This window comes from Aaosphaeria arxii (assembly GCF_010015735.1).
Source record: "Aaosphaeria arxii CBS 175.79 unplaced genomic scaffold BU24scaffold_4, whole genome shotgun sequence".
NCBI classification, from domain to species: domain Eukaryota; kingdom Fungi; phylum Ascomycota; class Dothideomycetes; order Pleosporales; genus Aaosphaeria; species Aaosphaeria arxii.
The window spans coordinates 2,844,773-2,870,892 of NW_022983477.1; the positions used below are offsets into that span (position 1 = coordinate 2,844,773).

The 26,120-nt window shown below is 50.0% G+C and overlaps 10 protein-coding genes across 10 annotated transcripts; 5 read left to right on the plus strand and 5 right to left on the minus strand.

Moving 5' to 3' along the window:
* The first annotated feature begins 1,028 nt into the window (after positions 1-1,028).
* BU24DRAFT_197270 (alpha/beta-hydrolase) lies at positions 1,029-2,032 on the plus strand. Its single transcript, XM_033521777.1, has one exon. It carries the CDS (start codon positions 1,120-1,122, stop codon positions 1,954-1,956), a length of 837 nt encoding a protein of 278 aa, XP_033384580.1. The 5' UTR covers positions 1,029-1,119; the 3' UTR covers positions 1,957-2,032.
* Positions 2,033-2,081: 49 nt separating this feature from the next.
* Positions 2,082-3,292, minus strand: BU24DRAFT_422580 (uncharacterized protein). Its single transcript, XM_033528021.1, has 3 exons — positions 3,057-3,292; positions 2,770-3,003; positions 2,082-2,705 (listed from the first exon to the last, which is right to left on the minus strand). Exons 1-3 carry the CDS (start codon positions 3,189-3,191, stop codon positions 2,109-2,111), a joined length of 966 nt encoding a protein of 321 aa, XP_033384581.1. The 5' UTR covers positions 3,192-3,292; the 3' UTR covers positions 2,082-2,108.
* Positions 3,293-3,444: 152 nt separating this feature from the next.
* Positions 3,445-7,308, plus strand: BU24DRAFT_370148 (drug resistance protein MdrA). The gene is made up of 4 exons (XM_033524421.1): positions 3,445-3,621; positions 3,675-3,903; positions 3,952-6,120; positions 6,173-7,308. Exons 1-4 carry the CDS (start codon positions 3,535-3,537, stop codon positions 7,216-7,218), a joined length of 3,531 nt encoding a protein of 1,176 aa, XP_033384582.1. The 5' UTR covers positions 3,445-3,534; the 3' UTR covers positions 7,219-7,308.
* A 355-nt stretch (positions 7,309-7,663) lies between these two features.
* On the plus strand, positions 7,664-9,949 carry BU24DRAFT_462424 (uncharacterized protein; the record flags this gene model as incomplete). The annotated part of the gene is made up of 2 exons (XM_033532007.1): positions 7,664-9,634; positions 9,692-9,949. The coding sequence occupies 2 exons, from the start codon at positions 7,664-7,666 to the stop codon at positions 9,947-9,949; spliced, it is 2,229 nt and encodes a 742-aa protein (XP_033384583.1).
* Positions 9,950-10,224: 275 nt separating this feature from the next.
* On the minus strand, positions 10,225-11,133 carry BU24DRAFT_441502 (acyl-coenzyme A thioesteras-like protein 13). Its single transcript, XM_033530446.1, has 6 exons — positions 11,079-11,133; positions 10,980-11,020; positions 10,893-10,905; positions 10,742-10,807; positions 10,509-10,689; positions 10,225-10,447 (listed from the first exon to the last, which is right to left on the minus strand). The coding sequence occupies exons 1-6, from the start codon at positions 11,103-11,105 to the stop codon at positions 10,293-10,295; spliced, it is 483 nt and encodes a 160-aa protein (XP_033384584.1). The 5' UTR covers positions 11,106-11,133; the 3' UTR covers positions 10,225-10,292.
* Positions 11,134-11,354: 221 nt separating this feature from the next.
* Positions 11,355-12,826, plus strand: BU24DRAFT_433354 (RNA polymerase II transcription factor-like protein B subunit 2; the record flags this gene model as incomplete). The annotated part of the gene is made up of 2 exons (XM_033529966.1): positions 11,355-11,478; positions 11,535-12,826. The coding sequence occupies 2 exons, from the start codon at positions 11,355-11,357 to the stop codon at positions 12,824-12,826; spliced, it is 1,416 nt and encodes a 471-aa protein (XP_033384585.1).
* A 680-nt stretch (positions 12,827-13,506) lies between these two features.
* On the minus strand, positions 13,507-18,290 carry BU24DRAFT_422584 (DEAD helicases superfamily protein-like protein). The gene is made up of 3 exons (XM_033528022.1): positions 17,830-18,290; positions 14,294-17,776; positions 13,507-14,229 (listed from the first exon to the last, which is right to left on the minus strand). Exons 1-3 carry the CDS (start codon positions 18,197-18,199, stop codon positions 13,745-13,747), a joined length of 4,338 nt encoding a protein of 1,445 aa, XP_033384586.1. The 5' UTR covers positions 18,200-18,290; the 3' UTR covers positions 13,507-13,744.
* Positions 18,291-18,459: 169 nt separating this feature from the next.
* On the plus strand, positions 18,460-19,271 carry BU24DRAFT_422585 (NADH-ubiquinone oxidoreductase-like protein 21 kDa subunit). Its single transcript, XM_033528023.1, has 4 exons — positions 18,460-18,546; positions 18,609-18,625; positions 18,679-18,884; positions 18,962-19,271. Exons 1-4 carry the CDS (start codon positions 18,472-18,474, stop codon positions 19,234-19,236), a joined length of 573 nt encoding a protein of 190 aa, XP_033384587.1. The 5' UTR covers positions 18,460-18,471; the 3' UTR covers positions 19,237-19,271.
* A 408-nt stretch (positions 19,272-19,679) lies between these two features.
* On the minus strand, positions 19,680-22,575 carry BU24DRAFT_462429 (uncharacterized protein; the record flags this gene model as incomplete). Its single annotated transcript, XM_033532008.1, has 8 exons — positions 19,680-19,806; positions 19,898-21,082; positions 21,136-21,410; positions 21,461-21,915; positions 21,969-22,021; positions 22,076-22,098; positions 22,150-22,299; positions 22,357-22,575. 8 exons carry the CDS (start codon positions 22,573-22,575, stop codon positions 19,680-19,682), a joined length of 2,487 nt encoding a protein of 828 aa, XP_033384588.1.
* A 1,427-nt stretch (positions 22,576-24,002) lies between these two features.
* On the minus strand, positions 24,003-25,575 carry BU24DRAFT_462430 (26S protease-like protein regulatory subunit 6A; the record flags this gene model as incomplete). Its single annotated transcript, XM_033532009.1, has 4 exons — positions 24,003-24,038; positions 24,111-24,730; positions 24,779-25,194; positions 25,259-25,575. The coding sequence occupies 4 exons, from the start codon at positions 25,573-25,575 to the stop codon at positions 24,003-24,005; spliced, it is 1,389 nt and encodes a 462-aa protein (XP_033384589.1).
* Positions 25,576-26,120: the final 545 nt, after the last annotated feature.

Here is a 26,120-nt window from a genome sequence, read left to right on the forward strand (position 1 = left end):
CGCACATCAGTCTCAATATCAATGTGACGAGGCTCTCCACAGGCCAAAGAGAATCCAACAATTATCATTCGTTCCCTACTAGAGCGATATGTGTCCGAGATTGTTTACAAGGGAAGACAAAATAGAGATTTTCTAATACGTCTCTTGGTAGAATCGAACGATATCAGCCTGGTCACTATGGGCTTTTGAAATATCATCACTTTTGGAAACACTGCCTTGCTTTCAAACAACAGCAGTATTCAACAGATAAAAAGCTATACTACGATTCTCTTCAACATTGAATTACTATGGATGTGTAGTTGCGGAAGATGGAGAGATCGCGCAAAGTGATAATGGGTTTGAAAGAATGCAGTGGAGATAGAGTAAGGCCTATTAGGACTTTGTTGATCAGATCTCCAAATGCTTCCGCCTCATCCTACGACTCTACTTCGTGTTGTCGTTGTAAAGAGCACCTCCTAGTATTTTAGATGTGTATTGAGCCCTAGAATGGTCGTAATTGTGAACTGTTACTTTATCATGAAAGTTCATCTGTCTTAGGTGAAGACCTCTTCTGCTTTAAGACGACCTCTTAGGAAGTACAGGGACCAGGTAAGACCACCAACTTCATCACACCAAAGTCCATTCCTTCCCTTGTTCTTATAGATGCTTTTGCTTGTAACGATGGCCCATGGGTTGCCTTAAAAGTACTTGGCAATATCCTACACCTCGTTTGAGGTATGACTGCTGCGCAACTCGCACTACCTACCCTGTAGTAAATTCATAAAGGGTTTATGGTAAGACACATATCAAATGGGCTCTTTATGAAAGACATTTATTTATAGAAATTTGCGTGTCTAGTTAAATTTTAGGAGGAAATTATAAGTTGAAACCTGAGAACCTATAATGGATAGAAAGTGCGAGGTTACACTTCTGCGGAGTCTGGGGCGGCTCGGTTGCATGGGTCTTTCGGATCCGGACCAATGCTTCCTTCACATCGCACGACAATTCCCCTTGCCAATTAGACTCTACTCACAAGAGCCTCGCGCTTGAGCGTAGGTAGCGTTGGCATGTATAAGAAGGTCTGAATCTTTGCGCTTATTATCTCCCGCTCAAAGATTGTCTATCTTCGCATTGGTCGCCATGGCCTCATCGTTACCAGCAGACTCTCCCGCCGCAACATTGTCATTTACCTCCTGGAATGACGACAAGCCGACAACTATTATCCTTCTCCACGGTGGCTTCAGCTGTGGTCTCGAGTATGCGCTCGTCCTTCCGCACCTCTCTGACTTCCACGTCCTTCTGCCCGACCTACCATTGCATTCCACATCACGCCATATCAAACCGGGCACAACCGAGAACTCTGCCCGGCATGTCGCACAACTCATTCAGTCGCACGCCCACGGCGGAAAAGCTCATGTTGTTGGTGTCTCCATGGGCGGCTTCATAGGCCAATGCCTAGCGTTGGACCAGCCCGACCTTGTACTCTCGCTCTTTGTATCAGGTGCTGCTCCAGTTGCTGGTGCACGCGCGTTGATGTCGAAATGGCCAAGATTTACCTATTATAGTATGAGAATTATGCTGGATTGGCTCCCCGAGTGGGTATTTCGGTACCAAGGCCTAAATGTTAGCAGCGAATTGATAGCAGAACTGAGGGCCAATGTCACTTGGGAGCTGATGCTGGATATGTTCCCGTGGATCACGGCGTTCAGTTTGGATCAAGTGCGACAGTTGAAGGTCCGGACTCTATCTATCGCGGGTGCGAAAGGGGATGACGTGCCGATGATAGAGAAGACGGCCGATGCATTGAGAAGCAGACGGACTATCCAGGACGAGGCGTGGCCTGATGATGGGTCTGGTGCAGTTGTGTTGAGGGAGGCAGTACATGCGTGGGACTTGCAGTTACCAGAGCTCTTTGCTCAAGGCGTATCGGCTTGGGTTAAGGGAGAGAGTTTACCAAGCGAGTTTGAGAGGCTTTAGTAGGTGCTTCTAAAACCCTACGTACGAACACTTCAGGGCGCGGAGATAATGGCATACGAGTAAGGAACGCACTTCCCCATTGACAAAGTGTTTTTCTTCCTGGGGGCCATTTCAGCGTAGTAGAAGAAGTTTTGATATATTATGTTTTGACTCTAGTAGTCGTAAAAGCCCTTACCACTCTTCTTGCCCAGCCACCCTGCATCCACCATCTTCTTCAAGAGCACAGCAGGCCTGTACTTCGAGTCGCCAGTGTCATTGTACAAAACCTTCATGATGGAGAGGCAGGTGTCGATGCCGATGAAGTCGGCAAGTTGAAGAGGGCCCATAGGGACATTTGTTCCGTTCTTCATGATGCTATCAATATCTTCCCTGGTGCCTACGCCGGTCTCTAAGCAGATGATAGCCTCGTTGATGTATGGCATGAGAATACGGTTGGCCAGGAATCCGGGTGAATCCGCGCTTGTTGAAGGGATCTTGCCCATCTTCTTGCAGAGCTCAATGGCGGTGTCGATGGTGTCCTGAGATGTTTGCAGGCCAGTGATAATCTCCACACCCTTCTGGATGGGCACGGGGTTCATGAAATGCGTGCTGATTACGCGAGACGAGGCGGACAAATCAGTAGGATCTGTGGTGGTGGATGCGGCGATCTTGGTAATGGAAATCGAGGAAGTGTTCGTTGCGAGGATCGCATGAGAGGGGCATATTTGAGCCAATTGGGAAAAGATCTTTGACTTCAAGTCTGGGATTTCCTATGCCATGTTAACAGAGTCAACTCACCACGAAAGCGATCAATTGAATGGGAGGACAGCATACGGGAACAGCCTCGATTACAAAGTCGACATCGGAAAGGTCTTCCAGAGATGTGCCGGAGGTGATGCGTCCCCAAGCAGCAGCGGCATCCTCTTTAGAGATTCTTTGCTTGGCCACGTCCTTCTCAAGTAGTTTATCTGCAAATTTGAGGCCCTTGTCGATTGATACTTGTGAATTGTCGATCAACTTGACGGGAAGAGACGCTCTTTGCGCGGCTACCAAAGCTATTCCGAGTCCCTGGAAATGTCAATTGCTCGTTCGTTTCTATTTCATGAGCAAGATCTGCGCACCATTTGTCCCGCACCGATAACCCCAAGCTTCTTGACCTCGGCAGCTGCTCCGACAGACGGTGTGGAGCTGAAGCTGCGGCATTGTCGCTTTGCCACGCAACGAAGCACATTCCTGGAGACCGAAGACATGGACATTTTGTCGTGTGAACAAAGACGGAGGTTTGGGCAGAAAATTGCTGTAAAGGATCGGTGGACATGTGAAACTCAATTAATCGAACTGAACTGTTTTGTTAGACCGTTTACAACCGACCGAGGTCCAATGACGTCGGGAACCAGGGTGTGGCACAGGTGGGCAAACATAGGCAGGGATCGTTTACCCGCAGCCACAGGTCTTGGCGTGTTTGCTTCCTTTGCACCTAAATTTATCACTTTACGCGTCTGGCGCGACGCGTCTTAACCCGTAATGGTCTATTGAGTGTGGGACGCATTGTCGTTGTCAGTTGATAACCAACTCCTTGTAAAAACGTCAACCACGACAATGGCGCAGACTACACTGGATGAATGGGCGAGGGATCCTCTGGTCGATCCGGAGGTTCGCGCACATATCTACAGTCTCGTCTCTGCTGTGAGTATCCTATTGCAGATGTCCCCAAAACTACCACTAATTGGTCATTGCAGCTCGGTGGAATTGGCGACGATGGCACATATGCACTCGGAGATGATGCTATGGTGTGTTTGAAGGACTTGAGGAAGTGGCTCAAACTTGTGGATGCAAAACATAACAGGCGAGATGTGGCACGATCCATGGCAGAGGCAAATCTGGTGAAGGGTGACTTACTGGAGATCCTGGCGAAAATATCAGAACGGGTTCACGATACATTGAAACATAAACTTGCGGTTGCATGCTGTAGGTGTCCTTGGTGACGAGCTGTGGTACAATTCTAACAAACAACAGTGGAAATCCTCGTACCCCTCACCTGGCCCTTCGAAATAGATCCTCTCGAGGCTACCGCACATCAATACCGTCATGGTCCGTACCTCGAACTGGCTCAGATTGGCTACAAGCGTGCTATATTACACTTCGATCGCGCCCGAATACTACAGACCGCCGTACGCATTGCTCTCCCCTCCATGGCTGTTCCTCTGCGTGAGCGGTCCCAACGAGACGAAGGAGTAATTCGAATTGCCCTTTATTTCATACGTAACATTGCAATGCTTGCTCCACCGAAGAGTGTGCCCATGGACATAGACGAAGCGGAAGTCTCGAGATCAGCCACCATAGATACATTCCAGGAGCAGGATATCTTCCAGGTCATATTGAGTGTCGCATCTTCTATCGGGGAGGATTTTGTGAACCAGGACGTCGTCCTTCTTGAGATCCTCTTTTTTCTGCTCAAAGGTGTAGATGCCGAGAAGCTATTCATGGAAGAAAAGAAATTGAATTCAAGCAACACATCCGAACTAAAAGATCTGATATCGAAGGAGAAGGCGATGCTGGCTAGCTACGCGCGGACTGCTCCCACCAGGCACAACCGGTTTGGGACTATGATATGGATCAAGCGTGATGACGAGAAGGTATCGACGCTTTCGGGGCAGGATGTTCTAGGCAAAGCACAAAAGAGCATGGAAAAGATGGATACAACGAAGAAGTGGAACAAACCAAAAGGTGGAAGGCGCAAGAAAGATGAAAACGACGAAAGGGAGGAGTTCGATCTTCCCATTGGATTGACTTCATCGGCGCGCAAAAGCTTGAAGGCTTTTGTCGAGGAATTTCTTGACTCCTCCTTTAATCCGCTGTTCCTACATATCAGACAAGCCATGGAGCGTGAAACCGAACGAGTCGAGATACGACACTCACGACAATACTTCTATCTAGTATCTTGGTTTCTCAAGGCAGAATGTGCACGACGACGGACGATCAAAGAGCGGGCAGCCGATCCAAAAAGCGCGGAAGTCTTGACAGCCGAGGACGAAAGCTACGGATTGGTGGCGGAGGTCATGAACCAGAAGACATTCGTTCTGTTGAATAGATTCACGCACAAGAGTCAGAGCGAGAAAGCATGGCAGGACCTGAATGCGGGCATGAAGTGCTTCACACAAATCTTATTGACTGTACAAGAGATGTCCGAAGCCGGATTGGAGGAAGATCAGGAGATTGCAGAAAACATTCTGAATCGTATCTTCTACGAAGAGTCAACCCACGATCTAGTCGTTCAGATCCTTCGATCATATAAGGACCAAGGTTTCGGCTATTTGGATGCCTGCACAGAGCTATCGCATGTCTTCTTACGTATGCTTGAGCGATACGCAAAGCAGAATGTCGACTTGCAAGTTCGATCTCGAAAGCGCGCGCGAAAAATTAAGAAAAAGAATGATCAGGCACAAGGTGTAGAAGGTGAAGAGGGACACGTATCGGAAACAGAGGATATCGCGGAAGCTCAGCGAACGAGCACAGAACGGAAATTCGACTTTGCTCGCTTTTCAGCCAAATTCGTGAATCAGAGCAGCGTGAACACCTTTGTTGCTTTCACCAAGTTCTTCAGGGAGCTCAACCACGAGCAGTTGAAGCGTGCGCATCGTTTCTTCTACAGAGCAGCCTTCAAGATGGAGATAGGCGTTTTGCTGTACCGGGTTGACATTCTTCATCTTTTCAATAAGATGATCAAGGGCCCAGAAGGTCTGGATCCCGCGTCGCCATCGTACAAGGAGTGGGAAGAGTTCATAAGGCATTTCTTCCGATCCGTGGTCAAGCGCGTACAGGACCGACCAGAACTCATCGTCGAAATGCTGTTCAGCAAAATACCAGCCACAATATATTTCTTAGAGCATGGACACGACAAGGAGTTGCCGACACGGACCCCACGTGCACCTGCAGAACTTGAAGTCAAGCCTGGCATGGAAAAGTCGGATGAGATTGGTGTTGCTGTCAGTGTGCTAGTGAACCAACAGAAGGTGGATTCTGTGCAGTGGGTGCGAGATGTTCTTTCTTCCGCGGTCGAGGAGCGAAAGGGTTGGGAAGAGATGGAAGCGGCACGTAAAGAAACCGAAGCAGCTCAACGAGCAGAAAGCGACGTACTTCCAGATGCCGGAGAGGAGGAAGAGGCACCTAAACCTCCCGTTATCTGTGAGTAGACCCCTGATATGGACTGACTTATTTTGATACTAATAGTGTACAGGGGTCAAAGCCGACAACGAAGAGCGCCGTATAGCAATGTTCAAGGACAACAAGCTTCGGTTGCTCCTGAAGCTCGTGGGATTTACCAGGCTAGGGGAGCAGAGCGACCCAGACGCCGCTTGGCTCATTCCTGCGTCACTTAGTGCTGCAGACCTTCAGAGCTCCATCGATCTGATCCGCAAGTTCGAATTCGACCCCCCAACCTACGAAGACGGAAAGTCTGCTGAGGACTTTCTTCGAAGCAAGGCTGCCGCAGCGCGTCAATCCAGTAGACGTAAGGCGGATTTCGACGATGACTCTGACGGCATCGATCACGATTCAGAAGAGGATCGCGGAGAGTACGCGCTCGATGCTCCAACAGCTGGAACGTCAACTAGAAAGAAGAAAAAGCTAACACGACGCCGACGAGAGCGAACTCCCGTGGAGCTTGACGATGAAGAGAAAGCAGCACGTGCTGATGCTCGACGAAAGAAGGAGATTGAGAAATTGCGGAAAGTCAAGAGTACCATGTTTGTGCATGATTCTGACGACGAAACCGATGATGAGCGGGATCGAGAATTTTTTGAGCGGGAAAAGGCCATTCGCGAAGGTACCTTGGCAAAGTTCAAAGAGTCGGTGGCGATTGCTGGTGATGAATCCGAAACGTCGAGGAAGCGAAAAATGAACGGCCAACCAAAAGGAGAGAGCAAGAGACGGAAATCGCCACCAAAAAGAAGATCCAGGCCATTCGACACGGATGATAGTAGCGATGGGGAAGATGAGGTTGTGAATGTGAGCAGTGGGGCATCTTCGGATGAAAATGAGGTCGACCTGCAGACCGATAACGCAGAAGAAGAGGAGGAGGCTATGGATACCCCGTTATCATCTCACGATGCTAGCAGCGGAGATCGTCTCGGTGAGGCTCGCGGCAGCCCTTCGGCGACCAAAAGTCAAGGTGCGATTGTGGTAGATGCGGAAGAAGACGAGGAGGATGACATACCCGTAGCCCGCAGACCAGCAGCACGGCAAACGAGAGGTGGATTTGTTATTGATAGTGACTCGGAGTAGGCATATGCTTGGGATAACAGCTGTACAGCATTTTCAAGCTTTACTGACGCATTGGGTGGTGTTACGAACTCCATGGTTACGGCGTTGCATACCCTTCATAGCAATGATAGATGCTTTTCTCTTACACTCAATCACTGTACTCGTACGCTAACCAGTGGAGCCAATTACATGCATCATACAGGACCAAGTACAAACCAAGATTGTGTGGCTAGATAGGTGATTGCGCTCTTTCCCATTCCACGTGAACGAGTTTGCGTTTGCCTTCACTTGCCTTCACCTTGTCTTGATTGTTGTGTTGTTTACGTCGACCCGTTTGACCTAATCCGCCGCACCTTCCAAAACTCTTGCGATCCTCACCTCCTTCTCTCACCCACCTTCAAGCTCTCCATAAGCTTCTCTCGATGTAAGTTCAACCAAACTCAATCATTTGTTTAGCTACAACAAAATGCTCACATACCCAGACAGGGAAAGATTCGAGCAACTGCGGGCTCGTTGGGAAACTCCCGGCAGTCCATCATCGTCCATGGCAGGTCGAAAGAACAAGCAGAGCGTTCAACAGCAGAGCATCGTTGATCCGAGTGAGAATAATGTCGGAGCACGATTTCGTCGCAAGCTGAGCTATGGATTATACTTCATCTCAAACCCTTTGTCGCAGCAGCGCAAGACTTCCCACGGTCAGCAACCGGCAAACGTAGAGTCACTGGCTTCGCAACCTCTATTAAGAGACTCACCAGAGAGGGAAAAAGCTGTAGAAGAACCTGCCGCACTGGTCCCTACGGTTGAAAATACTTCACTGTTGACGGATGCAACCACAAGCGAACGTGAATGCCACGACTCCCAAGTGAAGTCCTCCAGCCACCTCGTCAGTAACCTCAACCTCCCCCATATAGAGTCGCAGGGAACGCCTCGTCCAAGTATACGTTCAGATACCCTCAGTTATATCCCTCGGCCCAGTAGAAACGGCACCGAGTCCTCTGTGAACAACATGGACGGGCCAGATTCTTCACCAGTGCCCCCTCAGACGGCGAGGCGGTTCGTTCGCAATACGCCCACAAGAATCCCGACTCCTAGTCCACCCAAAAGCAACGGTAGCCCCCGTCAATATCTACGCGATGTCACCTCCAAGCATACGAAAGACATACAGGCAGGGATTGCATTTGCGCAGCCAAGAACACTTGCGCCATCCAACGCCTCCTCCAGATCACATACAACGCCCAACCTATTGAAATCAACACCACAGAAGTCATTCATGACTTTGCGTAAAACGCCGAGAGTTGGTACGAATAGGAATTCTGATGCATCGAAAGTACCGTATACGCCACAGAAGCCGGGCTTTCGCAATACTAGCCGATGGACACCACAAAAGAAAGAAAATATCCAAAGGCATGGAAGCTTGCATCCGCTAGGCAGGATACAATCAATACAATCCCATGAACAAGGAACAAATAGGAGTGAGAATGGAGAAGGAGAGTCCTCCAGAGCTGTCCTGGATTCGCACTGCATGCACGATCGTCGTCTGAAGGTCAATAATGGCGTCAAATCAGCAAAACGTAACACGAAGCACAACAATCAGCATGCAGACATTGAGACAATGACTTCCAACGTCCTAATTACTCAGACTCGTCTCATGGGGCCTGTCAGTCCACAAGCAACAGGACAAAGTAGTCTTTCAAGTGGTAGTGTCGGATTGCCCAGATCATGCACAGACATTGAGCTAGGTAAAGACACACTGGACAGCACGCCAACTAAGAGTCATGGACCACGACGTGCATTAAGGTCCAGAGACTCTAGCTATAAGGTGAGGCTGCCTCGTTCATCCACATTCCATACCATACGTACGGCATGTGAGGATGTTCCACCAGTTCCACGCATCCCCGAACGATTCATGGGTCTCTCTCAACCTGATTTGACGACATTCCGGGGTCGGCGATCTCCAAGCTTTTCCAGAAGGCATCTAACATTGGATACTGTACAGGAAGCGAGTCCACCACCATCGTCCTCTTCTGTGCCGGAGCTTTCAAGATCTGCACAATCTTCGCCCTTCCAGACCGATCCGGACAGCGGTGACATTAGTTTTGACGACCGCCAGAACGGCCGAAATGTTCTCGGGTCCTCCAACAAGCCCTTATCTCAATTTGAATTTTCCTTCTCAAATTCCGTTTCTGCAGGCAATGACGCTAACTCGCATCTCGAGACGCAGATTCAAGATTCGATGCCACCAGCGTGGTGGGCGGGACGTTTCCAGACACGATTTGATCAATGGCGCACCGAAGCAATGAAGGCAGAGCTCAATCCTCTGGCTAAATCAGATGGAGCACTGGGTTTGAAGCTGGATGACGAGGCCACTGCAGCCTGTCTTATATTTGTTCAATTGCGAGAACTTTGCGCTACTAGGCAAGCTGCTTGTAGCTTATGGGTAAGGAATCTCGGTACCATACACTGAAATATGAGGATCGTACTGACAATCTTGTAGGCATTTGAGTCCAGATATCGCCGAGAACATCATGTTCTAGGTGCGATGACGCAACTCCCGCCATTATCTATGCCTACACAGAATGACAACAAGACTACAAAAGAAGGAGGCTTCACGCGGGCCGTCCGAAAGCTAACACCGCGAAAGAACAGCTTTGTGAATCTACTAAAGGGAAAGGGGTGGAATCGCACCGAAGAACAGTCATACCTGTTCGCGCGCGATGAGTCGAACAGAGCAAATGGAGACAATTTTCCATGAGATCATCTGGGACATGCTTGGGCCAAATTCTTTGACGAATCAGGGAGACGGATCGATGAATGTCGTGGACTCTGTGAACACCTACTCTAGAAGAGGCATTTCGGACGAGATAGGAGCCCATAAACCGGTACCAGGATAAGTCCCTCGAGATTGTTACTGGAACAGCACCCTCCTGGTGGTGGTATTATTTTCTGGGGATGGATCTTCTTTGGAAGGCTTTTCTCAAGAAATTGCACTTCACTACTGTGTGAGATGTAATTGAACACTTTTTCTGTAGCCAAATAAGTTTTTTTGATTTTAATTTACAGAGCTGCGTAAGCTATAAGTGATATTTCTAATTTTTCTATTCTTTCTTTTCACTCTTTGGCGAAAGCTCTTCAACTATGTTCTTTGGCTCTTTCCAAGCTAGAGCTACATATTTTGTATGGCTACCTCGAGCGAAAACTTCATCCTTGCTATTCTTGAACTGAATAGATGTATATGCTAACGTTTTGCCAACTTGATGACAATGTCAGCCAATTACAATTGATGATGCACCTGATACTGTGATATCACTTACATTTGTCACATGTAACTTCAGCACGAATGAGGTCCCCAACCTTTCCTCCGGAACTCAGATATGTTACATTAAGGTCTGTAGATACGCCAGTTGCATAGAGGCCGCGGGAGGCTACCGCCAGAGATCCCCCTAAATCGACCATACTAGCTATGGTGCCACCATGAAGGATGTTGAGACGATTCTTCGAATAATTTAGAATACAATCAAATTGTTGATGCAGTATTATCTCTTACAGTGTGCTCTTTTTGGATATCAAGCTCAAACTTCACGCGGCCTGGGGTGGCATGGGTCACACGAAGCTATGCCCAAAGTCAGCAAATGAGTCACTTTTGAGGGCTGTACACTCCAAACTGAATGACTATAATCTTGAGATAGACCACTTACCCCATCCAGCAATCTATCGTAGTAGCGAAATATTTAGCTTTCCGTCTTCATTGCATAAGTGAAGCATAGGACGTGGGGGTATCTAACCTTGGCTCCAGGCCTGAAGTTGCTCGAAAGGATTCCCAAACCTAATAATGAATTGTTAATTGGTGAATGGATAATTTCAGTCTCTCTTGAATGGCTTACTGATCGCACAAACTTTAATGCAGGCATGATCCCAATTGCAATGTTTGGTGGTGACAGAGGGACGAACCGACGTTGAGCTCGGCAATGGGAACGGAGCTTCCTCAGCCCTATGCATGGCCCGTGCTGCAGATCCGTTGTTCATGGATGTCCACTGCCTCGCGCTTTTGTACTTTAACCTCACAACTTTCTTCGGGACGCGTCCTACAGTTCGACACCACCCATATAATGATATACAGATAAACAGCCTTTAGAGATACCGCATCGCAATCAAATAAGATGTCGGCCTCCTCCTCCCAAGCTCTAGAATATCTAGAGCTTTTGCCTAGGCAAACACACACCAAGCTTTACGAACAGCCTGCAACAGCGCTGGCTGTGTATCGTTGCATGCTGCCCCATTTAGGTATGTTGTCGGTATATCGCACCTTATGACAGCTTGCAATGGCTTACAACACTTAGCGAAGTCGATAGTCATGGCGATGCTCTACATGCCACACCCATTCTCGGTGGGCGCACTCAACGACTGGTTTCGCCCTTCAGCAAAGAAAGACAAGGAAAAGTCGCTGGCTGTCCTGGAACAGTTGCACATCATTGTTCTGAAACAGGACGCCAACAATCAACGCTCCTACGAGCTCTATCCGGGATTTCAACGATCGCTCCGACAAGCTCTACAAGGTAGCGGCACCCATCGTTCCTTCGGCGTTCCTGCGAATACACCCGATCAGGATAAGGTCAGCGTGGCCTTTCTGGACGAATATGCGCGACGGAAGTGGGAGAACATCTTGTTTTACATGGTCGGAAGTACGGTCGGATTACAAACTGGAAGCCGCGCGGAGAACGAGATTGGGAATGGGACAATCACGCTGCTGAAGATGGGAGAATTCATTCAACAGGCGCATGGAAGAGTGAGCATTACAAGAGCAGGTTTTACTTTCGTGCTACAGGAGACAAATGCGCAAGTCTGGAGTCTGTTGATCGTATATCTTAAGCACGCCCCAGATCTAGGCATGCAGGAGACCGAGGTTCTCTCTTTTCTGTTCATGCTAGGTTCCCTCGAACTTGGTCAGGATTACACGACTTCCACGCTGTCGCCTACCCAACTGCAGATGCTTGAGGATTTGTCTGCCTTTGGCATTGTTTACCGCTCCTCGAAGAACGCTTCTACCTTCTATCCGACTCGCCTTGCAGTTACCCTTACCTCTGATGCTGGTGCGCTTGCATCCGCAGAGCCAATCTCTAACGCACTGACTGGCTCGTCATCCACCCGAAACTCTTCTCAGCAAGGTTTTATCATCGTGGAGACGAATTATCGTATATATGCATACACCTCCTCTCTCCTGCAGATTGCTGTCCTCTCACTGTTCACAAAACTCACGACCCGATTCCCAAACCTTGTATCCGGAAAATTGACGAAAGAATCCATAACCCGAGCAGTCAAACTTGGCATCTCTTCACAGCAGATTATATCGTACCTGAACTCGAACGCCCACCCACAGATGCAGAAGCAACGGCCCTTCCTCCCCCCAACCGTTATGGATCAAATCAGGCTGTGGGAATACGAAGGCGAGCGTGTGGAAACGTCGATCGGGTACTTGATGAAGGAGTTCCACAGCGATGCCGAGTACCGTGACCTGGCTAATTATGCGGAGAGCCTGGGTGTGCTGGTTTGGAGGAACGATTCGAGAAAGGTTTTCTTTGTGGATCGGGTGGAGCAGATCAGTTTATATCTCAAGAAGAAGGCACAGCGATAAAGAGGCGGGATCATGGCATAGTGACGTTGCGTTATGAAGCTGCTCCTTCTGGCAGCATCTCGATCAAGTTGGACAATCGCGTTGCGCTTACCGTTGAAGCTCACTTGAGCTCTTGTAGGACGAGCAATCACCAAATTTTTGTTCGATTGGTCTATGACAGAAATGGGCAGAGGCGCAAAAAAGCGCCAGTCCGGGATGAACATCTCTAGGCACAGTCAAAGGATGATTCAAGGAAATTCCCAATTTGCCTCAAATTACACCTATGGAGGGATCAAAGGTTGCAGCATGACAACGGTTCTGAATAAGGTAGCTCGCGCTCAAGTCGATGAACAATCTATGTGATCCTAGAAGAGTTGGATGAGGGACAAGTAAAGCCACGGTTGCAGATCAAAGAAGCATCTATCGCAGGAGTATTGAGTTCCACTGAGCGATACGGAGTCGAGGCGTATGGGCTCTTTCGTTTTGTAATTTGGAACGATAGGAGTTGTGCAGGTCGCCAGGTACCCTTTATGATGATAATCTAATAATATCTGTGCCGCTCGGGTACATCAATGAACTACAAAACAAATCAAGATTGTAAACCTGCACTTCCTCAACGGATGAAGCAAGTCAGATATGTATCATCCTTGCAAAGAACGAACACTGCTCTGAAGCCATATTCGCATGATAATTACTATTTTCTCTTTTCTGAAATAAGGTTTTGGTATCTTTCTTTTACAGATAATTGTTAAAATAAAACATACAAGTCTTGAACACCCCGATTATGCACTCTAAATATTGAAACCATTCGTGTCCCCAAGATGAGTTCAACGCGACAAATATGCTTACAATCCCCATCCAACAAGTGACACACTCCGAAGGGGGTTCTCCTATTACTTTTAAAAGGTTGGAACCACTGCAGTGGCTCACTCGTCCCGTTTACGCACCGTCTTCCTCAGGTCCCAAATCCTCGTCATCGTCACCAGCACCGGCATCCACCAAGACCTTATCCTCACGATCCGCATCCTCATCGCCATCGACATCCATCACCGACTCCTCCTGCGCCGCAGAAGGCGGCAAGACTCCACCATTAGCCTTCATCGCCTCGACCTTCGCCTTGGTCATCTCGAACACGTACTTGCCCAAGTGCTCGACACCCTGCATGACGGCCTCGCCGCCCTCAGGGACCTGCTGGTCGACAGTGCGGGACGTCTCGCCGAACATCTCGTCCATGACGAGGGTGAGGGAGTCGGGCTTGGAGAGGAGGACGTCGAAGGCGGGCTTGAGCTCGAAGCACGACTCGAAGACGTCGCGGCGGCCTAGGATGTACAGGCCCAGGCGGGCGCGGGACAGCGCGACGGTCAGGCGGCGGATGTCGCGGAGGTAGCCTATGCTGCGGGTGCGAACGAGGGAGAGGATTATGTCTGTGAGCGGGGAAATTAGCATTGCTCGAGTTGAGGATGATTATGGGGAGGGGAGATGACTTACAGTCGTTTTGTTCGCCCTGGTACTTGTCGACCGTTGCGACTATGCGTGGCAGCCCGAACATCCTGTTTCCCTTGCATCGGTGGTCGAGTACATCCTTGATGAGCGCTCTTTGTCCCGCGTACGTGGTCAGGATACTGATCTTGCTGGCTGGGTAGCCGAGTAGTCGCATGTACATGAACAGTGCAACTGCGTACTCTGCCTCGCCCAAGTTCTGGATGAAGTGGGGCGTTGGCTCCATCTCGCCTTTACCTTTGTAGTCGGGCACGTTGATGAACTGGTAGTCATACCTGAAACCAGCGTTTGCGATCGTGTATTCGGGGTTCGTCTTTGTAGATGGCAGGTTGCCGAGTTTCGGGTAGCGCCACTTGTACAGCTCTGCAATGGAAGGGCGGGCACGACCCTGTTGGTCGAGCATGATGGTTGGCACACCAAGGCGGACAAGACGCAAGAAGAGCGATTGCTCAAGGTTAGCATACTGTCTGAAGGCCAGATTCTGGATGATGGGCGAGTTCTGGAGGTGATCACCACATAGGACAATGCGCTGCAAGGGCAATTCGCCATTTTGTGGGTTCTGCAGCGCAAGAGGGATGAAGTTCTCAATCTCTGTGATCTGCGCAGCTTCCTCCATGACAACATTGTCATAGTGGAAACCTAACGATGCGATCTCCTGTCGTCGCATAGCAGCGTGTGTCGATGTCATTGCAATGATGCGAGCCTCCTTGATCAACAGGTAGTTAGCCTTATCCCGCGGGTTTCGCAGGATCTCGAATGGACGAATGTCCTCGAGTTCAGTGAAGATTTTCTCAACATGGTGATAGCAGCCGTGGGCAATGTCCAACACTTCTTCCTGTGACGCATCTGGGGGAAACAAAGGCTGAGGCGCCGTAGAGAAGTAATCTTGGAATGGGAACTCCTGGACGATTTGTTCCTTGGTAGACTCTTCGGACTGGGCATCGTCCCAGTATCTTGTCCATCGTGGTTTAACATAGACAAGATTGAAATAACCCGCTGTTTCGCATGACTGTCCATGAGCACCTGGAGCACCAAGACTCTTTGCCAGACGGTCTACTTCGGACAAATAGTAAGATCCCCTTTCGAGGAAGGACTCTACACGGCCATGTTTACTATAGCTTGCTTCAGTCTCCAGCTCCTCTTCTCCATGACCCAAACGCAGGAGATGTCGCTCGTCAATATCGAGGGCGACGATCTTCTGGAAGAGCTGGTTGAGCGCCTGGTTGCTGTGCGCAATGAGCAATGTCCGCTGTTCCGGAAAGTTGTGGTATATATTAGATATAATTTGGGTCGCAACGTCCGTCTTTCCGGTACCCGGTGGGCCGACTACCACCGTCAGACCAGGCTGCGTCCCAGAACTGATCGCTTCAACTTGAGCAGGGGTAAACCGCACACTATTTAGCTTAGGAGCATCTGCAGGGTAAGGGCCTGTGTTGGGGGGTTTGTATGTCGACACATGCAGAGATTCATGCACAGGTTGTGCAACCTCGACCTGATCACGACGCCGCTTCTTCGATGGTCTTGCAGGAGGGGCCTCTGGTTCAGCTGCGGGGAACTCGACTATGTATGGAGGCCCAAAAGATGATTGAGCTTCTTCATGCGGTTCGATAGATTTGCCTGGCCATGACTCGATTAGGTGCTGCCAGTCCAAAAAGGTATCGCGGAAGTCTATTGATTGCAGTCGGTTAGGGAGTCGGGTATAGTTTGCAGACGAGGGATCGCCATAGCCTAGGAAAACTTCCTGGAGCCATGATGGTGCTGGGATGTCCGAGAGCGTAAGGCGCTTGATGGATTCGAGGATGGGCCGGAAGTTATTCTCCCGCCCACGTCGGCGAACAATCAGGTTGATGTTCTCGTAAACATTTGGTCTTCCTTGCGCTACGCGATCCATGTCCTCCTTGTATTGCTTGGCGTCGATGTTGAGTATGAGTCTGCGTTGCCGTGCTCGAGAGCGGTTTCCGTCTTGGTGGCTCTGCTCGCGGAGAGGTTTGCCGTTGTCGTCCAGCACTTGAACGACCTCAGCACATCGCAACGTCCGCAGGCCTAGCTCCTCTCCAGAATTCTTATGACTATGACCATTCCGCATCGACGTGTCGTCCGAACCTTCCACAACAAGGAGGAAGACAACGTCATCGGGCCTAAGTGATTCCCATTCCCGTCGAACCGGAAATTGAAGACGGCTCACATCCAGAATGACCTCTGCGCGAACACGAGATGGGTGATCTTCACCAACGAGCTCCATGCCTACATCTATAATGGCGGGCTTGGAGATGGGAATAGACATCCTTGAGAAGCCGTTGAACTTGGTGCTTGCTCCGATCCCGCGCGGTTGAACCCGTTTGACCACATCCTCCATATCTTTGCGAATGCCATAGAATGTCTCACAGCGGTACAGAATGAACGACCTCCAAAGGAAATCGCCCATCGTGAGATACTGTAGGTTGAGTTTGGGTATCGCGAGCGGGCTTGTGCCGTTGTAAGACTCGTTCCGTAGGAAAGTCGACTCGTATAGGATCCGTTCTGTTGGCAGCACGCGCATCTCTCGGACAATGTCCTTGAACGTGGGTCGCTGTTCGACGACAGAAATTAGAGCCTCCAAGTAGAAAGCGCGGTCGCGAACTAAGAAGGTAGATGAAGGGTACTCTGTTCGCAAGCCCATCAACGTGCATAGCTGGATGAGCTCATCATCGTCGAGCGTCTGCAGATGTCCACTCAGCTCCTCCCTGTTGCCAATACTGCCGAAGTTTGCCAATACCAGAAGCTGTAGCTTTTCCTCAAATGTTGCGAACCCAACTCGTTGCAATTTTGTCAATGAATCGTAGTGTTCCTGGTCGTACTCCAGTTTTGTGAGTTGTCGTCCAGTCTGGTCCTCGATCGGGAAGTATGTGAAGTGGCTGAAAAGGTGGAATAGATCCCTGAATAGCCCATGATCCTCGTCGGTATATATGGGCGACAATCGAATAGCCGATAGCAAGTTCAGGTCCTTGATCAACGAGTTAACGTATCTCCTTGTGGGCAGTTGGCTCTGCAAGTCCGTCAAAAGCTCGATGAATCGCTCTGAATAGGCCAGATTATCCTTGATTTCGTCCTTCGTAGTGCTATTGTAAAGGCGGTCCAGGAAATCCAGGATGAGAGTGTATAACCATGATCGCTCAAACCGGAGCCTGCCTTGTAAAGCCTCGTCGCCTGCATCGAAACGCTTAGATGCTGCTCGCCATGCCTTCTTGAGCATCGGACTCTTCTCAAATAGTTGTTCTCGTGCTGCGTCCGCGTGCAGGTTCTGCCATATTGAGATTGACACCAGCGGGGCGCATTCTTTGCGCACAAGACCACTGTCCAAGGATTGGAATGCGCCGATGACGAAGGATAGAAGTTGGGTTCGGATCTTTGTAGGCTGAGACGAATCGACGGTCATAGATAGGATGCGACGGAAGAAGGCAGAGAACTCGGCTGGCTTTGAAGAGAAGTGATCTAGGAAAAGTTAGCATCAGGCCCTCTAACATCGGAATCGAATGAGCTCTTACCCCATGAAGTCAAGTTTTCCCTCCTCTTGACATTGATCATAAGGGCCAGAAGTAGGTGATGATAATTCGACGCGTCCTCCGTGAACCCAGGCCAAAGATACTTCTCCAACAGCTGCAGATTCTCCAATGCAAGTAACGAAGCGTACGTAAAGTCGATCTGTTCCAACTCGTCCCATAACTCTTTCTTGACCACTTCAGGTCTGACCCTAGGCGCCTTCGACGAGCTGCCTAGCCAATTCTTCTTCGCGACCTGCGCAAAGTGGTTCTCCCCGTTCAGATCAGTGACCGTTGGCCGGGCATGAAGCCTCGCAGATCCGGTAGACGCGCCGTCCTGCGCGCCAACAGGGGCGCTTTGCTCGATATCTTCCATGGTTTCGCGTCTCCTTTGTGTCTAGTATGAACTCTTCGGTAGGGATTCGGAGGCGCAACGGACAACAGACGCGCTCATCGTTCGCCCGGTGGTCGCAAGTTTGAAAGCTCTCTCCCATTCGATTGCGCGCTAAGGAAAATCGAAGCTCGGACCAGCACTACGTTTTGATGCCAAGACTTCCACCGAACCTCACCTCTCGTAAGTACGCCAAAGCGAACCTCCGCCCGAGCCCCAGAAATCTCCCCATTTCCCACGCCTCAATCACAATCACAATGGCACAGTCGACACAAGCAGCGCAAGAAGCGCAGCCTCTCATTGCGGACAAGATCCCCACGGGAGAGTACCCTGTGAGCCCCCAATTGGAAACCGAATCATCGTTACCAACATCATAGCTAATTCAACATCACAGCTCATTGACAACGACCCGTAACCGCCAGCCCTCTCCCGCCTTCCAATTCCACACTGACAAGGACAAACAGTCACATCTCTCGCGTCATCCGATATGCTCGACCAGGCGACTGGGCGGCAGGCGCCGCCGTTGGAGCGCTCTCCCCAGCATTGATGCTCTACTGGGAGCGAGTCTCCCCCTCCTTCGTCGGAAAGGGAGGATTTCCACCCATTCTACGCTTGAGCGGCGCAATTGGCCTCACAGGAATGTTCATGTTCGTCTGCTCGAGATCATCTCGTACGTACTTATCCTCTCCCCTCCCCGTGGGTTTCGTAACCCCAAATGTGCGAGCGCTGATTGGTCGACCAACACAGATCGCTTCTACGGTGCGCGCGAGAATCGCCGCGAGGTTGAGATGGACATGAGGGAGATGGTCGACAAGGTCAAGCGCGGAGAGCCGCTCTACGGAAAATCGGAAATGTCAGAGTACCTCCAGGGTGTCTCCCACAGGAACTCGAGGTACTCGGCCGTCTTTGCCCACGTCATCCCCTGGCCCAACCTCGTCAACCACCCGTACCACGGCGTCGATACCGCCAAGTACTACCGCCAGGCTGAGTTGGAGCTTGAGCAGGAGAGGGCGGCGAAATAGAGTGGTTCGTTGGGAGGGGTGTTTTGTGGCTCGACACCTCGCGAAAATATCCGAGGTGTTGGGAGAGAATCGAGAAGGTTGAGCGGGAAAAGGCAACGAAAAAAAAAAACTTCAAGCAAAGAAAAACATCCATCAGATTCGTTTTTTCACTTCTAGTTTCTTTTGCGCCAAATGCAAGAATCCGACAGAGTACGTGTATATAACGAAAGAAGAACTCAGGTTCCTTCAGTCAGGAGCCAAGCAAGTCAGGATGTATCAACAATTTTTTTATTATTTCATCTTTGATTCTTATATTCTCAAGGTATCATTTAAAGGTTCTATTGTGAATGGGCAAAAGGAGGAAGCATTTATCACGTGATTCAGGTCATGGCGGAGGTACTCCCATGATACCATCGGAACACCTCAGTCGAATAGTGCCGACTTTTGCGAGGCGCTGCAATGCTCTATGACATGGCAGGATCGCCGAGGCTGAGTCCAGCCAGCGAACTCTTCCTCAGTCGGTCCTTGATCTCCTCCGATTCGGTGCCCTGCTCCTTGGTGCAGATCCAGGTAGAGGCATACATGTTCACCCTAGGACAATCACAAGTTAGCCCATCGACATTTCTCAAGGTTTCACAATAGAAAAATGACAGAAGAGGTGGGAAGGGAATAATAGACTTACCGATCGATGCAGGAACCTGGGATTCTCGCAGCAACCCTCTTGCAGCTGAAGCCCTCGCTCTCAAACACCTTGACGTACCACGGCTCCAGGCCGGCACTCCTAAGCATCACTCGGCCCCTGACCTTCAGCGCACGGTTGAGCGCCTGGATCTGTCGGATGGCCTGCTTGCCCTCTGGCGGGAACCAGTCCATGCTGTCCATCACAACGACGATGGTCAGTGTGCTGGGACGCATGCGGGAGATGACCTCGCTGATTTCGTCGGTGTGGATGCGGAGGCCGTTGAAGGCGGATGACTTGCTGAGCTTGACGTGGGATTTGGGGGAGAGGTAGGTTGGGTGGGATGTAGGAGTGTATTTGCCGAGGAGAGAGAGGAGGTAGTAGTGGTTTGAGGTGCTGAGGAGGGTGGTGTTGACGACGGGCTCGAAGGTGTTGAGGACGTATTCGTAGATGGCGTGTCCGGAGCCGCTGGTCTGAGTGGCTCCTGTCTTGACGGCCTTCTTGTAGTCTTCCTCAATCATGTTGCGCTGTGCTGGTGGCACGCCGAGGGCTTTCCAGAGCCACTTCTCGTTGCCTAGGACGACCCATGTAAGGAGCTTGGAGTGGAGAACGGATTTGATACTGCGTTGCCAGATCTCGCGCTGCTCAGCAAGGGTTTGTGCGGCGCATAATTTCTTCACCTCATCGCCCATTCCGAGGACGCGGAAGAGCCAACCGATAAGAGTGAGAGCGTTGCCAGAACCTCCAGTGTAGTAAAGTCCCTTAGATTTGTTCCCGAAAACATCGGGACCGTTTTGCAGCCAAAATTGGAAAGCAAGACTCGACATGTGTGGGCTGAGCTTGTTGACAAGGAGATTGCGGAACTCGGGGTGATGGCCCTCACCGAACATCTTCCAGACATCGGAATAGGGAAGTGCAGAGAAAGCGGCAACCTTGAGTTCGAGTAGATGGTTCTGAGATGGGTTCAAATCGACAGCATGAACTCGGCGAGGAGCTTCAAGGCAGAAGGACAAGATGTTGTCACCAGCAGAGCCGATGGCAAGAACGACATCGTCTGCGCGTACCTTGAGGAGGCGTGCATCAGCTTGGTCGTCCTCCCAGGTGAAAGCGTAGATATAGCTGTTGTTGAAGCGAGTGTGCTTGGGGAGCTGATGATCGTAGTAGATTCGCCAGTGATGGTTTTGATACCTAGAATGGTCAGGCGATATGATCGGTGCTGAATCCGCGAAGATTAGACATACCATGTAGCAGGTAGCGGGAGGCTTGATTGCAAGTTGACAATAGCCGACTCATAGGCTTTGGAACGAACTTCCACATCAGTCACGCCAGTCTGAAGATCAAGAGCAGAAAGGTATGGTGACTCGGTCGCAGCAGCATCGATCTCAGCAAGCTTTTGGGTAGAAGCACCGTGGTCTTTTGAGCAACCAATCCAGATGTAGTATGGAATGTGAACACCAAACATGCTGTTGCGAGCATTCACGCTGAGCACAGTACCGAAGCGGTACTCCAAGTAATCCTGGACAAGTCAGCGGGGGATTTTATAGAACTTGAACAGTATTAACTCACCCGACGAGCTGGCTCAAGATTAACACGGTCAATCTCGAACCATGTGCGCCAGAAAACCCTCGAGATCCACATGCAGTGTCGGTCAATGACACCGCCCGTGTAGTTGCGGCTTTGGTAATCAATCTGGTTCTGGACGTAGAAATCGACGACACCAATGATACCATTAGGAGAAACGAGAGAAGAGATAGAGTCGATCACAGGGTAGAACTCGGGAATCATGGATAGGGCATAGCTCATGGTTACGAGCTCAGCACCTCCAGCATCCGCGTTCTCATCGAGATCACGGACATTCTGGCCCTTGAGGTTGTTCTCCTTACGTTGGAAGGCCTCCTTCTCGTGTTCATGCAGACGGAAAGCACGAGCATCTTGACAAACGACCTTGACATTTTTCCAGCCAAGTCGTTCAAAGCGCTGACGAGCCATCTCGCACAGGCTTGGGGAGAAGTCGACGACGTCTGGGCAGACTTAGCGAGAGTCATACGGGTGGGCGCATTGGGCTATGACATACAAACTGAGCGGAAAAAATCAGGAACAGAAAGGAATTTGCCCATCTGTTCAACACTAAAATCCGTTAATCGATCACTTCAATTAAATCTTAGAGCGCTGGGTCTTTACTTGTGACCAGTTCCACCACCAATCTAGTAGAATTTAGCGTAAGTCGGGATTATAACATTTTTGGTGCTACTCACGTCAACCCAGACGGGTCGCTGAGAGATCAAGCCCTCTTCAGCGCGGTGTTTAAGCTGAGAAGCTGCGAGTCCCAACATGTCCTCGCGACCACGGAGAAGCCGTGCGCGAGTAGCATCGTAGACATCAGCCTGAGCGTTGTAGAAGCTCTCCTAAACACAAGTATGAGATACAAGATTATCACGAATATCTCGGGTGCTCAAACGCACCAAAGCATCCTGTTGGCTTCCAGATTTATCACCAGTGTGTGGCTTGAAGAAACACACCCAAGCGAACTTGAGGTAGGCTTGCAAAGTGCTTACTTCGCCATTCTTGCCCTTTGGCCTCAATGCTAACACGAAGATGGTAGCAAGGAAGAGGCCAACGACACCAAGAGAGAGGGAGATGAGATGAAGAGGGTCACGGGGGATGAACGCCGTGAGACTCATGGTCACGATAGACTCAAAGAAAGGTTGAAAGAGAAGAGTGGATGCCTTGGAGGAACAGAACAAGAGCATCTTGCGCGAGGGCACCGTACATGGTACTTAAATGCTGAACAGCAACAACAGCAACACCAATGTCGGGACTACGACCGAAGTCGGGTAGTCATGGTGGCTCTCCACATGATTAACCACGATACTAGATTATCCATATCCAACATTCTGTCAAGAGGGAAGGCAATTGAATGGTGAAACCTATCAGCCAATTGACGTGAGCACATGCTGGACTGATCGTCCTAACCCTGAAAACGGCGTGGCAAGCCGTGGCTGTACTTGTAGGGTTCATGAGATGCATCATTAGGGCGAAGTGTGTAAGTGAGTAAGGGAATGTTCCGGCCGCTACCAGCGGTTATGGTATGGGTACATATGTAGGCACCGTAATGGAACCGATGATGAAGGGTCTCCAGATTCGAGAGTATCTCATACCCATGGGGCCATGAGGGGAGGGGTCATACGCGAGGATGGGTTGGCCTATCAAGGCAAATGTTAGTTCCTCGTGGCTGGACGAAGAATCCGTAAGGAACGATTAGTAGTTGTTGATAGTTGGTGGACAGGTGGTGGATGATCGTGTTTGTTCCATGGTGGTCGCATGGTTGAGGTTGAGGTCGAGGTTGGACCCTTTCGCAATGGTCAAATCTGGCCAATCAGCGCCCGAGTGGGAGAAGCGTGGGCATCCATTCGTTCACCATGGAACAAACAGCAGGACAGCCATCTACCTACTATTCCCTAACAAACACTTCAATCTGTCTAAGGCATTGCCGCCATGTCTATCATATTCATAACAGGCCGCTCCCGTCTCTACAATCGTACCGAATAACAGACAGATCCATTGTTCCAAGATAAAGCGCCGGAGGCAATTCAGCCCTTCAATGCGAATGATCTATCTTAGAGTCAACCCCTTGCCCCCCAAAATCTTATGTTTTCCTCCCTGATGAACTGAGGCTTGTTTTGTACCTTGATACATATATCAATCAATATAAACATACATACATGATACATGCATCTTGTTGTGCGGGTCCCGTATACGCAACCCACTCCTTCAGACACATACATACACACATGCCACGCCAAAATGCATCTCTTCATTAATACCTCCGATTATCCAGTCGCCTCTGTCAGAACTCGGGTTAACTCGGCTGCAAATACATCACAACAGTTATCCTGTGATTGAATAACTCCATAAAAGGATCTGCTGCTGCATCCCCACACAAGTCCACTTGAAAATGTTGCTAATGCGGGTTGGTCAATCGCTCGTGGGCGACTTGATCCGTCATTACTAGCTGCTATCTATTATGAGTACACAGGCCGGGCCTCAATCTTGAGACGCTCAAGCACGCGCCGGGTCCAAAACCAGACAACCCCCACCATGTGCCCCACTACGCGTAGAAGTTGACGGTATCCTTCTTCTTGGCCTGGAGAGGGGTGTTAGCAATCACAACAATACGAAAATCCACGCGGGTGGTTGGGCTGGGACGCAAACATACCTGGACTTCAGAGATAGCATCCACGTAATGCTCGTGGCTGATCTTTTGTTGTCCTGACCGTAGAGCGATCATACCGGCTTCCACACAAACCGCCTTGAGCTGGGCACCACCGAATTCGTCTGTACTGCGAGCTAATTCTGGCCAGTTGACACCATCATCAACCGTCATCTTTCGTGAGTGAATGCGCAAGATCTGTGCTCGTGCCTCCTCGTTCGGCAGAGGGAACTCGATCTTCCTGTCAAGACGACCTGATCGCAGCAGCGCGGGGTCAAGCACATCGATACGGTTCGTGGCAGCAAGAACCTTGACGCGATCATCCGATGCGAAACCGTCCAACTGGTTCAGAAGCTCCAACATGGTTCTTTGCACCTCACGATCACCAGACTTCTCCGAATCGAATCGCTTAGTACCGACGGCATCCAACTCGTCGATGAAGATAATTGAGGGAGCCTTCTCCTTGGCGAGGGCGAAGCAGTCACGGACGAGCTTGGCACCATCTCCAATGAACATTTGCACAAGTTGTGGACCGGCAAGTTTGAGGAAAGTTGCGTCGGTTTGGGCAGCGCAGGCTCTGGCAAGAAGTGTCTTACCAGTTCCGGGAGGGCCGTACATCAGGGCACCTGGGTTCATTAGTTATTCCCCTTCACAAATACGATTCAATGCCATACCTTTTGGTGCTTTGATGCCAATCTTCTTGAACCGCTCTGCCTCCTTCATGGGCCAGACAACAGCCTCCACAAGTTCCTCAATCTGCTTGTCTAAGCCGCCGACATCTGTGTACTTCTCTGTGGGCTTCTCATCCACCTCCATGGCCTTCACTCTGCTGTCGTACTCGGCGGGCAGTGTATCGAGAACAAGGTATGAGTCTTTGTTGACACCAATGAGATCACCGGGCTTCAGTTTTTCATGGTCGACCAGGCCGATGAGTGGCAAGAAGATGGTCTGTCGCGTGGAGGTCTTGATGACTGCGGATTTGCCCACCCGGGTGGCGTCCAGGTCGATGTTTGCACCCTCTTCGGCGGCTTCAGCTGTGACGTCTAGGTCTAGAATCTCGACGACGTTTCCGACGAGATATGGAAGTTGCCTGCATGTCTGTTAGAAAGAGCTCAGGCGGGGCACCTCAGCCTCAACAGACACCATGTGCTTACCTGTTGTTCTCGATCTTATCCAGATTATCCCGGATCTTCTCGTTCATTGATGCCTTCTCGTGCGTTAATCTTTGGAACTCGCTCTTCATAATCCTCATGTCGTTCTCGAGCAGCCGTTTTCGTGCGATGATGTCTCGTGTACTTGAGTTGAGAATCTCCTCGTCCAAGATCTCTTCCTCGGGCTCAGCATCCTTCATATCCTCGTCTCCGTCCGCCTTCTTTCCATCTTTATTATCGCCACCGTCCTTCTTCTTCTCGTCTCTCTTCTCTTCCTTCTCCTCGCGCTCAAGGTCATCGAGGTCCTCAAGTGTTGACATGGCGGTGGCGGATACTGCTACGAAAGACTGAGTGGGAGCGGAGGTTCAAGTGTGTGGAGGTTGTGTCGGAGTATCTCAGAAAGTCTTCGCAGGATACAAATCGAAAGGTGAGATGAGTTGTTTGTAATGTTGATAGTGAAAGCTGTCGGAAGGCAGCTCACGATTACGAACATGAAGAGCTCCGGGATTACTATTCGGCGGGCTTGGCGCGACCTGGAGGTACAAGCCAATCAATATCATTCAGGGCACTTCACCTAGTATCTAGGAATTGAAATTTAAAATAATTGAATTTATAGCTGACATGCTCTTATTTTGACCAGCGGAGTATTTTTTACCTTTCTGAATGTCTAATATCAGTATAAGCCTAGTGAAGAGTGCGAGCAAGCTCATGTACATCACGGAATGCCATGACCATGACTAGGGTAGTAGGACGATTTCCGCAGCTGCTCGCCTAACAATATTGCTCGCCACTCATGTAAGAACTGCTGCTGCTCTTATTTAATTATTTTTGACCTTCGAAATCCTCACGTACGTGATGTGAACAA